Below are 16,611 nucleotides of genomic sequence, written 5' to 3' on the forward strand. Positions count from 1 at the left end.
GCTATTGGCTGCTGATTAGGACTACAAATACGCATCACTGTAGTTCTAACTATAGTGGAACGCTCAGTTGAAACAGAGGTTGACTGAACTGGCCTTTAGAACTACTTGCTGCTATGGGCTGTATATAACTGATTTAACTCAGTAACTGTTACACATGGGATTAGTTTGGAACTTTAAAATTAAGCATAATAATAATTTCAAAATAAAAGCCTTGAATATTTTTTAATCAGATATTTGCTCTGTTGGGCAATATATAACTGATTTAACCCAATGACTGTTATACATGGGATTAGTTTGGCCCTTTGAAATGAAGTTTAACAAAAATTCCAAAATAAAAGCCTTGAATATTTTTACATGACGTAATTGCTCTTTTTGCCTTTATTTGACTTTTTCATCCAAAGCACTGTTACACATAGTATTAGTTCGGAACTTTAAAATGAAGCATACTGAAAATTTCAAAATAAAAGCCTTGAATATTTTTATATGACGTAATTGCTCTTTTAATCTTTATTTGACTTTTTCATCCAAAGCACTGTTACACATGGTATTAGTTTGGCCTTTTGAAATGAAGCTTAACAAAAATTTCAAAATAAAAGCCTTGAATATTTTTACATCATGTAATTGCTCTTTTTATCTTTATTTGACTTTTTCATCCAAAGCACTGTTACACATGGTATTAGTTTGGCCCTTTGAAATGAAGCATACTGCAAATTTCAAAATAAAAGCCTTGAATATTTTTACATCATGTAATTGCTCTTTTTGGCTTTATTTGACTTTTTCGTCCAAAGCACTGATAAACATAGGATTAGTTTGGCGCTTTGAAATGAAGCTTAACAAACATTTCAAAATAAAAGCCTTTAATATTTTTACATCAGCTACTTGTGTTTTGAGCATTATATAACTATTTTAACCCAAGGACTATTACGCATGGGATTAGTTTGGCCCTTTGAAATGAAGTTTAACAAAACTTCCAAAATAAAAGCCTTGACAACATTTTAAATCATACTGAATGGTGCACGTCCACCTTACTTAACGTTCTTGTGATTCTCAGCATGCTATTGATTACGTTGCAGCGTTCTTTAGCATCGATGCCAATTTGTAGCATGACAACGCCGGGCCCAAACCGACGGGCACGCCTTGGCAGGCCCCGGCTAAATTTCTTCCGAAATTTTCTAGTTAAGTAGTTGAAATTGGGTAATTTTTTCTGTATTTGTTTTGTTTGGGCATAACATTGGTACTGGATTTAGTATGGATGTGCAGATTAATCCTCTGATTTTTAAAAAATTTTCTCTGAAAAGAAGCTGGAAAACTGGTTGCAGGCTGCATTAGATTGAAATTCAAGCGGTAACATCATAGGAGGGTTTGTGAGCCTGTCAACTGTCGCAAATAAAGCTCAAGCTTCCCTTTCATGTTTTAGTGTTGAGTGACAGTTATATAGTCTTTTCTTTATAGATGTCATAATAAACATGAAGTTGAGTTTTCGTTGGGCCCTGTGGCAGTTGTCTTGGAGATCCATGGAGATTTCTTCCTACCAGACACAACCTTCACTTTAATGGAATCAATAATATCTGAAACTTTAGCCTGAAAATCATTTACTAACTTATTTACATCATTACAGCTTAAGGGTGAGGAAGAAGAGTAGATTTGATTAAATGTTTCTGCTGTTTTTTCTTTGAAAGAACTTTTTGTGACAGTAGTTGTTTGTCCAAGTGGGTTAAGGGATAAAGAATTTTCAAAGATAACAGAAAGTGATCCGACAGGGCGACATTGGAAATATTCACACCCTTACTGATAACCAGGTCCAGTGTGTGTCCTTGAGTGTGTGTTGCTTGTTTGACATGTTGTGTTAGACCAAAAGTCTCTAAAATATTAGCGAGCTTTTTTGCCCCTCTGTCTTGGGGGTTGTCAACATGAATGTCGAAATCACAGACAATTATTAAACAATCATAATCAATACATATAAGAGATAGAAGTTCATTCAAGTCAGTAAAGAAATTTTCCACAAAAGTTGGAGTTTTGTATAAAGTTACTGTCAAAGTTCGTTTGTGGCCTTTAACCTCAATTCCAAGATACTCAAAAGAGGTGAAGAGACCCAAAGAGATTTTACTACAATTTATGATATTCTTAAATATTGAAGCCACGCCTCCTCCTTTTTTGTGTTTTCTATTCTCACTGAAGAAATTGTAGTTAGGAGGCGCAGATTCAATTAGTACGATCGATTCATTATTATCATTCAACCATGTTTCTGTCAGAAACATAACATCTATATTATGCTCAGTGATGAAATCATTAATTAATAGAGCTTTAGCACAGAGAGATCTGATATTTAAAAGAGCTAGTTTTAGTGACTTGGAGGCCAAAAGTTCTTCAGTCTGATGTTTGAATTAAAACAGCTGTATTTTATGTTTCTGTTTCTTGTAAATTTTCTTGTAGTGATCCGGACAGGTAATGTCCTGTTCTGCAGTGCCGTGGAGCCAGACACATTCTGGGGTAAGACGGGTGTAAAGATAAAATCTGGACCCCGGCCTCAGACATCAGAGACGCAGAGTGGTGGATCCTCTGAAGTCAGAGGCAGGTAGCTTAGATGAAGTGAGGTCTGCTACGTGAGCGCTAAGGAGAGACGTGCCAAGGCGAACCTGTTGATTCATTCCATCTGTAAATTTAAGAAACTCCGGTCCAGAAGACATTTCTTCATGGGTATCTTGTGAATCCTGTGAATGAGTGGATGAGCAGAGAGGGAGGGGAGAAGGAGGAAGGGAACCAGTCGCTCCGTCTGGAGTGTTTTTCATCTCCCCATTGAGGTGATAGAATTGGACCACTGAGAAATAACTTCATTTTTAATTTTCCCATAGTGTTCAAAAGAGTGATAAAGTCCTTTTTCAGAATCTCAGATTTCTGCTTTGCCAGATCGTTGGCTCCAACATTCACAACTAAAGACTCAATATCTGGCTGATTAGTGGTTAGAGAGAGAACTTTGTGAGTTAAGTCAGATACAGTGTCACCAGGAAAAGAAATCACTCTTGTTGTCTTGGCATTGCAAACGTGACTGGACCCCGGCCTCAGACCTCAGAGATGCAGAGTTTTTTTAAACATGACTGATTCCATTTACTGCCTCATCTCCAACGATAAGCACTCTTGGCATACCTTTCGCTTTCCTGGTAGCCGCTTTGTCCTTTGGGGTTTTGGGGGGTGGATGTGTTGGCCTTGCCTCATTGTTGATGTTTGAAGGCGAGGTTTCACTCAGAGGCTCAGGCTGGAGTACAGAAAATCTGTTTTTCAGTGGGATTCCCACAGAGTCAGAATGTTTTGAGGCTCGGGCTGGTCGCTATGTCCTTGGGAGCAGGGTCAGTGGAACCGTTTTGGTTGCAGCTGCTTGTTTGTTTTTCTTTGGTGGAGCAGGTATTGAGGTTGAAGGTGGGTTTCAGCTCAGAGCCGGCCACACTGATTCGTCCAGGTGAGGGGTTCTTCCTGTCAGTCGCCTCATCGAATCTGCAGTGTGAGACTTTTGCTTCGGCTTGGTACCCAGAGCGTTCCAGGGTGGGCTGCTTGATGCGAGGCGTATGACCTCTCCGTTGATTTGAGGAAGAGTTGTCTCATTTCCACAGGTAGCATTTATCTCAAAGTTCACCTCCAGCTGTTGAATGTTCATTTCTATAGACTGAAGTCGTTGTATAATACTGCTAATGTCCCTGGGGTCGGCCGGAGGCTTTTTTTTTTAAAACCCCTCCAGGGGGTCTTTTTTTGTGGGCTCTAGAGTCCCTTTTTCAAAGTAGGCTGACAGGAAAGGGGGAAGGAGAGGGGGGAAGACATGCGGTAAACGTCGCCGGGTCCGGGAGTCGAACCCGCGACAGCCGCGTCAAGGACTTGAGGCCTCCAAATGTGGGTCGCGTTAACCCTTACGCCACCACGGCACGCCCGGCCGGAGGCATTTTGCCCTGGTTCAATTTGGAGGTGAAGAAAAGTAAGATAAAAATAAAAGTAAGAAAATCCCCCAGTCATTAGGTTTGAAGTAATCCAGTTATGATGTCAAAAATGTAAATATAACTATAAAAACTGTCAGTTTAAAAATAACTCCCAGGCAAAGTTATCAGTAAAGACGAGAGAGAGCAGGACAAGCTGTTCCTCCTTCAGCTGTCAGAGCGCATCGCTGACAGCTGAACAGTTATTATTACAACTATTGTAAAAATAGTTATATGTTTTATTAATAGGTGCTTGCTTTCAGGGCACATAAAGTCACCTAAAAGAAAAAAAAAATTAAGAAAAAATTCCAAATAGAAAAAAGAAAGAGATTCAAGTGCAAGTGCTTGTTTGAACAGCAGAGCAGTCAGCTGAGATTTGCACATTGGCGCACAGGCCAATTCGTTATTTCTTTGTGTGACAAAAACTGAGAGAAATTACTATTTACATTGGAGTGAGGTTTTCACATCCTTTAATTTTTGTTAATTTATTTTGTGTGTGGACTTAGGTTTCAGTGTATTTAGGTGAGTTCTGGTAGTTTGCTGTTTGTCATTGTCCACAAAGAAGGTTTGTGTGGCTGCTGCACATTTTCATGGCAGGTAAAAAGTTGTGCTGCTGGAGCTGACAGTCCCATGGGAATGTCACTTGAAAGAAGCCTTCAAGAAAAATCTTCAAGTATGTAGGGTCGGTCAGTCACTGTAACGGGGCAGGATGGAGAGTGAGCTGCTTCACCACTTGAGTTTAATTGCAAAGGTTTTGCAGCTCACTCTTTCGCCAGAGCCTTGAGTAGACTTGGCATCAAGGGAGAATGCAGAAGGAGAGCCGTCCTTAGCACCACTGAAACAGCAGAGAGGGCTTTAAGATGGTTGTGGCTTAAGAGAGGAGAACTGGAGAGTGAATGTAGCTAGTTAGCCATCTTGAAACAAGCTGTGGACTGATCATCCATGGAAGTGGGAGTATGATGTTGAAAGACCCGAAACACCCAATGATTCCGGGAACATCACTGATAATGTGTCTACATGCATCAGTGGATGTATTCACACATCCACATCATTCAGAAAATTCATTCATTTTCTGAACGAATTCACATTCAGAAAATCTAAATGTCTTCCTTCTATACAGCCCTTTTCAGAACCAAAGAAAAATGAGAATGCAAATTCTTCATGTTTTTCCTCATCCTAATCAACTTATTGCTATCTAAAGATAACATATATACCCTTGCTTCTGTGGTGAAGAAAATGTAAGTGACAGTAAATGTAACTCAGGTTCATGGGTCACTAACGTGATACAAAAAAATTGATTTCTTTTGAAGTTTTTCTCATTTTTATTTTGGGTTTGTTCCCAGGTAGAGCTGGAACTGAGGGCCCAAGTCAGGCGCTTTATAGAACTGACAGGTCACCTGCCTCATCACATGGACGGACACCAGCATGTTCATGTTCTGCCAGGTATTGCAAAATGGTTAGCACCTGAGTTTTTTTATGTGTGAACTAATCTAAATGGCATTCCAATAAAATACCAACTACTTCTGAGTGGATATAAGTAAGGTAAAGTACAGGTAATTTTATTTATATAGCATATTTTCAGCAACAAGGCAATACAAAGTGCGTTACATTAATTAAAAGGAAATACAAACAAAATAACAAACCAAAGGAAAGAGCAAAAGAAGAAAAAGCTAATAATGTTGATCCAAAGTAAATAAACTAGATACTCCTATTCAGGGTTGGTAGATAAGTATAAGTAAGTATCCTCTGGTCTAATTCCTTTTCTGGTTTAGAAGAATAGGAGTCTAAAAAGTAGTTGCTAAGGGAGTTTTTCTGGGTTCCAAGTTCTAATCCCTGTTCTGGCTTGCTAAATAAGTGTAAGTATTCTCTGGACTTTCTAAGTGTGCTCTAAATTTGTAAAAGTAATGAGTACGCCACAGTTTCTAAGTAATAATAAAAACTAAATGTTCCTGTTCTGGAAGAATTTTTTCTGGATTTTAAGTTTGTTCTAATTCTTTTTCTGGGTTAAAAGTGAGTACTCCACAGTTTGTAACAAAATAAAAATCAGAGAAAGGACACATTAGGACACAGGGAGGCAACATTCAGACAAAACAAAGGGCAAAACAAAGACATGAGTGAAGTGAAGGTGGTGACATCACAGGGCCATGAAACCACGTTGCTCAGCCTCTCAGCAGAAGTCCGATAAGATGTAAATAAGATGCTTGTTGTCCAATGTGGGAAATTTTGACAATGTCCATTATGTAAGTGGATACTATGTAAGTGGACATTGTCACTTAAATTGATAATTTTGGACTGTGTGCAACCATTTCTGAAAGTGACTACACAGTTGGACTGAATTGGAATAAACAGGATTATTTGATTTTATTTATATGATTTGGGTTTTTGGAGATTTTGTAAAGTGCTTTGGGCTGCCACTTGTTGTAATTAGGAGCCACAAAAATAGTTTGAAATGAACTTGATGGCAAGAAGATTTAGTTCTGTGGTATTATTTATACTGTCCAGATGTTCGTGAAGTGTTTGCACAGGTCCTCTCTGACGTAAGGATTCCATTCACTCGTGTTCCAATGGAGCCAGGTTTGCACAGCTGTCCGTGGCTGCCAGCACACCTCCACACTTTTTACATGGAAGTGGAAAAGGATGCCCTGGACTCAATCCCTGTCTTCAAACACCATGGAATCAGGTATATTTGTGTTTTTATGAGCCAAAGATAAAGCATCTTCCGGTTTGCTATTTTTCTTTTTTTTTTTTTTTTTTTGCTTTTTGTTTTCAGCTTGGGTTCTCCTTAGTTTCAAAACACACATACCTACATTGCTGGAGAGAAAAGATGCTAGAAAAGAGGGGGGAGAGCCATCAAATGTGGCATATGTCAAGATACATTATTAACCCCTTAACCTGCCCCGGAACGTCTGGTGCAGTTTTTCCATTGTATTTTCCGGGTTTGAGATTTAAGGGTTTAAACTCTGCCGGTGTCCATTATGATGCTTTTATTGGACAGCCTAGAGCCCCCCTTTTGATTGATACCACATTCGACCAATAATGTTATGAAATGGCTTTTTCCAAGCCAATAATAACCAGAGAGCGACTTGAGCTCATTTTGACATGTCTGTATTCTTTCTGGAATATTTCTGACTGGTCAACTTGGAGACTAAATCTAAAGCCACTGATGTGTAGCCAACACGTGTCCTGCCTTAAGAATACAAAGCATTTTGGGGTTTGTTTTGACATGAATCCACCAGCTGCATGCATAAACACGCGTAATGTGTGCACCTTTGCTGCGTCAAAGTCAGGCTCTGCGCCATCATGCGTAACTGTGTTTATAGGACTTTTTCTCACCAACAGAGAGCCACGGAGAGACATGTTGTCAGAACGCGTTCAAACCGGATGTGTTTCTTCAGCAGAACTTCACAACTCACTGGAGTGGATGATTATGGCCATAAGAGTGCTGACAAGTTTTGGATTTAAGAATACTGGAAACTTTTAATCGTCCCCTGCTACAGTCAGAGTGATGGGGGTAAAGCGAACTGGAGAGCGAGAATGGAGGGTCAAGGGAATGGGACACTGGAGGAAAGGTGAGGAGGGGACTGAAGGGTTTAGCATACAGTTAGAAGTGGGGGGGACTTCTGGTTTGGCAATGTAGAAGAAGGAAGCAGGGTGAAGGAGTTCTCGGCCAACTTTCTTTAAATTTCTTTAAAGCACCGGACTGACAGAAGCACCGTTCCTGAACTCTTGTGACGATATAATGGCCAGTGATAATCCTAAACAACAAAAGCTTTCTACTTCAACCAGGCGAATGAATAGCATAGCTAACAAGGTAGCCCCAATGGCCGTGGCTTCCTCTGACACTGAACCACCTGGCGAAAGTAAATGCGGAGATCTTGTTTCCATGTCCCAACTGATCACAGAACTAATCTAAGCAGTGGAACAACTTTAAAGAGGATGTGACCACATTAATTCAAGAGTCGATTCGGATTCTGCAAGCATCTGTAGACGGACTGTGAGACAAAGTGGACTTTTTTCAGGGCTGCCTTGTAGTAGCAGAAAGCCTGGCAGGCAATAACTTTCAACTCATATGCGAAGCTGAAGCTGCCATTAAAACTCTCCAGGCCCAAAACACAACCTTGCTGAAACGCCTGGAAAACCTGGAAAATTGATCTCGTAGATCCAATCTACGCATACTTAACATACCTGAAGACAACCAGGATCCAACTACGTTTATCTTCAAGTTGCTAAAGGATGCTATGGGGGACGACATATTTCCTTCTCCTCCGGAATTGGAGCGTGCTCACCGCACAGCTGAACCCAAGCCCACAGCAGGACATCCGCCGCGACCCTTCATCCTTGCATTCCATCGATACCAAGAGAAGGAAGTCGCTTTAAGATGGTCCAGGCAGCACAAAGTGAAGCATCAGGGAACCACCTTGAGAATATCTCCAGATCTCAGCATTGCTCTTGCAAAGAAAAGGTCGACATTCAACGATGTTAAAGGAGCTCTTTGCCAGAGAGGTGTGTCATTTCGTCTTCTTTTCCCTGCCTGTCTTAAAGTTACATTTAAGGGAGAAATCCACTTAATTGAAACGCCGGAGGAAGCCCGGGTGTTCTACGACCGCTGCGTTGCAAAATAAACAAACATCAGCCAGCAGACTTATTTTGGGGGGTGGAGCAGGGATGGAGAGGATAGAAAAAGAGGGCAAAATAATTCAGGGAAGAGGAAAAGATAATACTCTAATAAATTACTGAGTTATGCACCTACGTACTCTGCACTGAACCACTGGATAAAATAATATTTCAGTTTCAAGTGGATTGCCCTGTTTTTCTCATAAGGGACATACTGTATATCCATACACCTGAGTATGTTCTCGCATGTATGCATGTACTCAAACATGCCCCTTATTATAAATATTATTGTTATATATTTTTTGTTATATTATTATTAGCTATTATTGTGGCCCACTGACTTAAAAGCCGGTCGGCGGCGCAGCTCATATCACAGATCCAAAAGACCTTTGATGAGCAAACTGTTGATCCAGCTGAAATAAATCAAGTCTTTGAGAAATTTGATTCTGATCTATAGTCATCACAATTCCCAGAGGATAATTCAGATATGAATAATTTTCTAGACTGCTTGGATATCCCTGCTAGGGAGAGGGATATGGATAAGCCCCTTACTCTTAGTGAAGTCATCAATTCTATCTCAGCAATGCAGAGTGGCAAGGCCCCTGGACCAGATGGCTATAAAATCGAATTCTATAAAAAAATTCTCATCCAAGTTAGCACCTCTTTTACTTGAAATGTTTACCACTCACTGGATCAGGGAACCTTGCCACAGACCCTTACAGAAGCTAACATTATACTCTTACTAAAACATGGTTAAAATCCAACAGACTGCGCTTCCTACAGGCCTATTTCATTCCTAAATGGAGACGTTAAAATCTTAGCTAAACTTCTGGCTATGAGACTGGATGCGGCGATTGCAGACATAATCTCCTCAGATCAAACTGGGTTCATGAGGGGTCGCCACTCTTTCTCTAATATACGCAGGCTTATTGGTGTTGTTCATTCTCCTTCATTGGGGGAGACCCCCAAGGTTGTGGTCTCCTTTGATGCGGAGAAGGCATTCCACCAGGTCGAGTGGCCCTACCTATTTGCAGTATTGGCAAATAGGTAGCAAATTGGCAAATTTGGGTTAGGGCCCAAATTTACATCATGGGTACAACTGTTGTATACATCACCCAAAGCAAGTATAATTACTAACAGACTAAGGTCTAGGCCCTTTTCTTTATCCAGGGGTGCCCAGCAGGGTTGTCCTCTCAGTCCGCTCCTCTTCGTTTTGGCTATTGAGCCACTTTCAATTATGCTTAAGACTTCACGGGGGTTTAAGGGAATTTATAGAAAACAGCTGAAACATCAGCTGTCCTTATACGCTTATTACTCTACATCTAGGACCCAGTATCATCCATCTCCAACATCGTGAGCTTGCTAAACTGCTTTGGTAAATTTTCAGGATATAAGTTGAACTTCCTAAAGAGTGAATGGTTTCCAATTAATAACTCCACACGTCAAATTACAGAAACTGACTTGCCCTTCTCTCTCTCTAGAACAGGATTCAAATATTTGGGAGTCAATGTGACGCGAGAGGATTTGATCCGTTTGAAAAAAATGTCACCTCTCTACTTAATAATCTTAAACACGACTTCCAGAAGTTGAGTGTCCTAAATTTATCTCTAGCTGGCAAAGTAGCATGTGTTAAAATGAACATATTGCCAAGATTTATGTATCTCTTTCAGAGTATTCCAGTTTTTATCCCAAAATCGTTATTCAGACTTATTGATAAACAGCTGTCCTCGTTCATGAGGAGTAATAAACACCTCAGAATCAATAGGCATTTCTTCAGAGACCCAAGGAAGACCCAATGGCTCTACCTAATATGTTGTATTATTACCGGGCAGAAAACCTACAAAAAGTAGTCTGTTTGCTCCACCAACCAGATGTTGACTGGCGCCAATTAGAACTGAATGCATGTAAGCCATCATCTTTCCCTGCATTAGTTACCTCAAAGCTTCCTCTCTCTCCTAAGCAACATTCTTCATGCCCAGTTGTAATCTCCACCCTAAAAATATGGTCACAATTTAGACAACACTTCAATATGACAAACTTCTCTATCTACAGTCCCATACGTGACAACCATGTTTTCCTGCTATCCATATTAAATCCTATCTTTGCCCAATGCCAGAGCAGGCTTAAGTAAATTTAGTGACCTTTATATAGATGGTATTTTTGCTACCTTTGATGCTATTTCCTCTAAATTTAGTTTATAGCGTTCCTCACTATTCTGATATCTCCAGATTCAAGACTTTGTTCGTAACATCAGTCCTTGCTTTCCAAATGGACATCATTTTGCAAACTCCTACACAATGTAGAGGTCTAATCTCAAAACGCTCAGACGAACCCTTCCCCCCTTATTGCAAGAAGGGGGAGGAGGTCTGACTGTACGCTAACCTTCCCTGCCCCCCCAGATATGCTATATTATTTATATAATTATAAGTCATTTCCACTATCAGTAATGTTGTGTATAACATTACTGATAGTGGATAATGCACTGCTCTGGTCATTATCATTCATTAGAGCCTCGTTGATGACTGTATGTTGAAGCACTGAGGAGTTACAGTCACTTGAAGTTTGTATATAAGATGTTGTCCAAGTGTGACATCTGGAGACTCCAAATGGCACACTTGGACAACACCTGTACATCTTCAAAAATAAACATGTCAAAAATGACATTTCTTTTTTGTGCTACTTTCATCAGTCTTGAAATCCATGAGCAGAATACTTTATTCTACAGATTTATTGTATTTTCCAGTCCATACATTCAACACTCAATGTGCATTTACAAGAAATAAAAATGAAAAATCTGGGTGAAGCAAAATTTTTAGATTTCTTTTGTGTTACAAATGTGATAGCTACGAATTACTTACAGTTAAAGTATTTTTGACTGCAAAAGTAGAAAATTCAGCTTGTCATCTTCATATAGAGACCAAGCTTTTGCATGTACTCCAAATTGTTCAAGAACAGCAGCTGATTTAATTTGTGTGATTTAGGGGGTCAGGATTAAGGGGTTTTAAAGAAGTGAAAAGGAGTAAGATATTTAATTTACTCCAACATTGATTAAATAAACAAGTAATATGGTACATAAAAACAATATTGTCAGTATTTATTTGTCTTGCATATATACCTATAAAACTATTTCATGCAGAGTTAAGCAAACAGTAGAACTTGTTTTGATTTGGATTTGACTGGTACAAATGGAGACCACTTATCAATAGAACCTGGAATCCAAAAACTCAGACATGAATCCAACAGTAAATTTAATCAGAAAGAAGATGCCTAGCACACACATTAGATCAGGGGTGTCCAACATTTTTGAGACCAAGGGCTACTGTTCCTCTTACCAGGTATCTGATAGCTACCACGTGACACAAACATATAAAAACACGTGTAACTTGTCAGAATCCACAAAAAAGTCTCAAACAAGTGGTTGGCCATTTTTTATCAAAGACATAATTTTGTCTCCTTTACATATGTATCTGAGCGAACTCATCCCAAATCTTTTGACATGCAGACTTCAGAATCACTCAGCAGATTTTTGAGGCATTGAAGAGGAAAAGCTTTTGGCTGCATCAAAGCATGCAAGCGTAGTCAAGCATCAAGATCTGACCATTTGCCATAAAACATCAAGGTGGAATAACTTCCTCATACAATCTCCCAGCTGCATCACACTTTCTGTGTCATAACAGACCAGCACTAGTCAACTGGTGACACCACTTTAACCCCACTCTCTTTGAAATGAATGCCACCTGTTTTGCTGCTGGATGTCTTACTTTTACTCTTTGATTCATGTAGATTTAATCCTGTGTCTGACATACAATAATGTGATGCTGAAATATTTTGTCAACACTGTCTACTGGCTGGACAATGTGGGTGTGTCAAAAGAATGTTCTTAGAATAATGCCTGTATATACATATATCTACCAAAACACCTGTTTTGGTAGATATATGTATATCTACATATCTACATATGTAGATCTGCATATCTACATATGTAGATATGTCGATAATGACCAATATCATTATTGGCATTGGTCCCCTCAAATGACCAATATCAGGGTCACCCATCCAAAGAAGCAAGGAAATCATTAAAACGTGCACTGCTAATAAGCCTTCACATTATTTCAAATATTTTGCATGGCTCACCCATAGTTAAGGCAAAGCAACAGGCTCACCAGGTGTAGTAAAAGATGATGCTAGCCTCCCTGCAGCACTTGCTGGGGCAGATTAAGCACCTGTAGCTGATTTAAAATTCTTAGAGTTGCTCATTTTGGATGGAATAGTCTTAACACAAACTAATGCTAACTCTTAAGTCGAAAATGGAAAGTAAGGATCAATGAAATAGGAAAGAAGTATAGGGTTAACTGGGAGTCCTCTCGCTTGTGTCCTCTCTCTACATTCCATAACTGGAAGACTCCCAGAAACACTATTTCCATCATAAGAGGTGGAGTTTCTACCTTCCTTCTGGAAGCTTTTCCTCTCCTCACCTGGACACCAGACTGGATTGAAAACTGTACTGTCCCATCATCCATCTCACTGAGTAGTGAGTTGATGTTCCCTACATTCACACAGAAAAGTGATGGTTTAAAACTCTTTTGGTTGTCAGCAAGCCTAATCTGTAGCTTAGCCTCAGTGTTGCAGCCTCGATACTTCCTCCGCAGCTCCAAGAGCCAACAGCTCTTCTCTTGAATAAACGAAAGATGACTCTTTTGTCTGTTATACCAACACATTCTGCAACACATGTGTTGGTTATACCCATATGCTGGTGTTAATTTTTGCAAATATATACTGTTTATATAATTTTTTTATTTTTTTGAAAAATGTGAGAATACTTTCTGGGTGCACTGTATATTGTTGAATGTTGTGGGTTGATTTAATTTGTTTCCTTTTAGAGCTCTTATTCCCCCTTTTGTTGTAATATTGTAATACTTTATAATATTTGCAGGTGGCCAGACGTGTACTTGGGACTCTCCACCATGGGTCAGAACATGTCCGTTTCGAGCCTGCAGAGGGCTCTCAAGCAAGCTTTGGGAACAAGAACTTCTAACACCATTTCCAGAAGATCACCTGGCCTTCATCAACCAGTCGTCACAGCAGAGCTTATGGTTCATCCAGGTTACCCAAGTCATCCTGATGAAGGTGGCTGTGGGGAGGGCCCAGATGACTTCTCCCAGTCTGCTGAAAGAGAACATGAGCTGAATATGCTCAGAAGCCCATCTGTCCTGGAGCTTTACTGCCAGGAGGGAGTCCAACTCTGTGGTTTTAGAGACCTTTGACAACTGTTGTCATGGAATAGTACAGTTTTACACTTGTGGATAAAGTTTATATATGTAGAGTCATTAGAGATGTTTATAATACTAATTGAGCCTGAAAGGTTTAATTACAAGAACTTCAAATCCTGAACCATGTGGAACATTTTGTTTACTAAAATAGGTCAGGTAACCAGAGGGAATTTCTTAAATAATTTTGTTTGGATGAAATCGAATTACATTTAAATATATAAGAGAAAGTATAACTTAGGAAGTTAAACTAGATGAATACAGTCTAAAAGGTCATGTTCTACAATTATTTTTATTGCTTCCTTATTTATGCTGACAGCATTAAAAAGGTAGCTCCCAGCTCGATGAAACTTTCTTTGTCATAACGTATCACAAGTTTATCACATACACATGATCAATTGGTGACATTAACTCACCCATTTATCCCCCTAGGAGGAAGTTGCCTTTTTCCTGCTGTTTTTTTTTCTTTTTACTCTATGATTAATGCAGATTTAAACATGTACTTAATGAAATAGAACATGTTGGTAAATCCTTCTCGCAACATGAGCTGCTGGCTGGAGCATGTGGGTGTGGCTTAATGGCGAATTCCAATCTGTTGCCATTCACATACATTTGACTCTAAATCACACATGCATCATCTGATTTGCACCAAACTTCATATGATTTACCTTTAACTTCTAATGAGCCCAGTTGCCTTAAATTGTAATTTGACTCCACTGCTCCCTGTAGATTATTCCAACAGCTAAACCTCCTTAATACATCAACCAATCTGCATAAGATTTTATGTGCATCATCAGTGCTCAACACATTGAGAGTCAAGATATGTGCCTTGACTCACACATCTCAGAGGTAGTGTAGTCAGTTGGGAGGACAAAAAAATGGTCAAACACAGAGTAGTCTATTTTATAAAATATATATTTTTGAATTTAGTGTATCCACCAGTTTCCTTTGTAAACTTAATGATTTTCTTAATGATTTTAAAATAGAGGTTGAAAACCATAACACTTTGCAATAAAATACAGTCAGTACCACCATGTTCACTTAGTAACAGTAAAAAGAAAGGCAAACAGATAAAAAGACACCTGAAGCGATCAGACAGCAAGTAAAGCAGCGCACCTGGACCAACTCTCAGCTGGATGAGCATGACAATCAGAAGGCTAAATGAATAACCCGAAAAATAATTTGAGTCATCGTGATAGTTGTGTAAAATCCTGGTTCTACTCTCGCTGTTGGACTGCCGCCATGCGCTATTGATAAATAATATTTCACAGACGTAGTGCCACTCAACCTCCACTCGGCAGTGAAATCTCACCAAATGTCTGCTAAAAGCTGCAGCGTGTAATTTAAAAAAAAAAGATTTTACATGTATTAAAACTTTTGGTATGACCTAATATAAAAGAGATAATCCTTAAAAAATAATCGATCTCTTCTCCCTCCTAGCATTCTGCAGTGGTTTTTGAAGTTGTGACTCTTTATGGATCTCTGCCAGATTGTTGAATCTTCTCAATTTGATCATCAAGAAGATAATCTCTTTGGCTGGTGCAACTTCTCCTGCCAAATGTTGCCATATCACTAGATTTCCAGTGACATGCTTGGACACAGCTCTCTGTGGACAGCCAGCATCCTTAGCTATGAACTTTTGTGGCTTACCCATCCTATGGAGGGTATCAAGTCTTCTCCATAATGAACGGAACTGAGACAATTGAACCAAACTCAAGCAATTTAATAACACCTGGTGGTGCTTTGACTGTAGTAGATGATTAGTGCGTCACACTCAATTTGCAACATTCATACCCTGTGAAATTTGGGCTGATTTCTTCAGAGTATTCTAAATTTTAATTCCTGCTTTTGTGGACTTAATGAGCTGGAAGCCCAAATTATGTAACAATAAACAAACAAATACTTGAAATCGTTTAAACTGTAGGCCCTATATATATATATATATATATATATATATATATATATATATATATATATATATATATATATATATATATATATATATATATATATATATATATATATATGTATATATTTAACCAGTGGAGTCAGGTTCAGTCTGGTGAGCAGTCACGCATCACCCTGGTTTTATATTACTTTATTATTATTTTTGGTATTATTTTTCTGGTTACACTAAGCATCAAACCATATCAAATGCTTTGTCCACTTAGTCAGCCAGAGTTAATGCTCGCGGACGCACGAAGATCAGAGAAACTCGTCCCTTAAATTTGGGCAACCAAAGCAATTTCTGTGACGCTTATTAAAAATTCAACAGACACAAAATGGAAGAGCTACTAAATCCACATTAGCATCATTAAATTAAATCTCCCGTTTGTAGCACATTTAACTCGTCATGGAAGGCCGGTCCAAGTCTGTAGGAGGCCTTGAGCAAAATTTGATTTAGGGGCCTCTCTAGCTGCTAAAAACATCAGCACCTCTAACAACTTCTGTGTTAGATTTAGTGACATCTGGGAGAGAGGGAGTAGTTTAACCGGCCAACGTAAAAACAATCAGTTATAATTGCAGTTTACTCATTTGTATTTGTGAACAGAGGTCAAACTCAAAGATTAAACTCAGACCATCAGATTGTTGCTGTGGTAACAAAACAATCTAACTATGAATATTGTTCTTTGAACTTTTACAAAGTAAACTTGCCAGCTAATTTAAGTCTTACATTTAAATAATAAATAATTTTAAATCTTTTAATGTATGCTGAAACTATTAAATCAAATTTAGCAGCATTAATCATCTCAATAAACAAATGTTACATT

At 39.0% G+C, this 16,611-nt stretch overlaps 1 protein-coding gene across 1 annotated transcript in view; it reads left to right on the forward strand.

Moving 5' to 3' along the window:
- Window positions 1-15,767, forward strand: part of ydjc (YdjC chitooligosaccharide deacetylase homolog) — a 34,488-nt gene extending 18,721 nt beyond the window's left edge. The window contains exons 4-6 of the mRNA XM_023343716.1: window positions 5,303-5,402; window positions 6,462-6,639; window positions 13,507-15,767. Coding sequence (XP_023199484.1) covers window positions 5,303-5,402; window positions 6,462-6,639; window positions 13,507-13,837 — 609 coding nt within the window. The 3' untranslated portion in view covers window positions 13,838-15,767. The remainder of the gene's footprint in view (window positions 1-5,302; window positions 5,403-6,461; window positions 6,640-13,506) is intronic.
- The last annotated feature ends 844 nt before the right edge of the window (window positions 15,768-16,611 follow it).

Source organism: Xiphophorus maculatus, chromosome 12, assembly GCF_002775205.1.
Source record: "Xiphophorus maculatus strain JP 163 A chromosome 12, X_maculatus-5.0-male, whole genome shotgun sequence".
Classification (NCBI taxonomy): domain Eukaryota; kingdom Metazoa; phylum Chordata; class Actinopteri; order Cyprinodontiformes; family Poeciliidae; genus Xiphophorus; species Xiphophorus maculatus.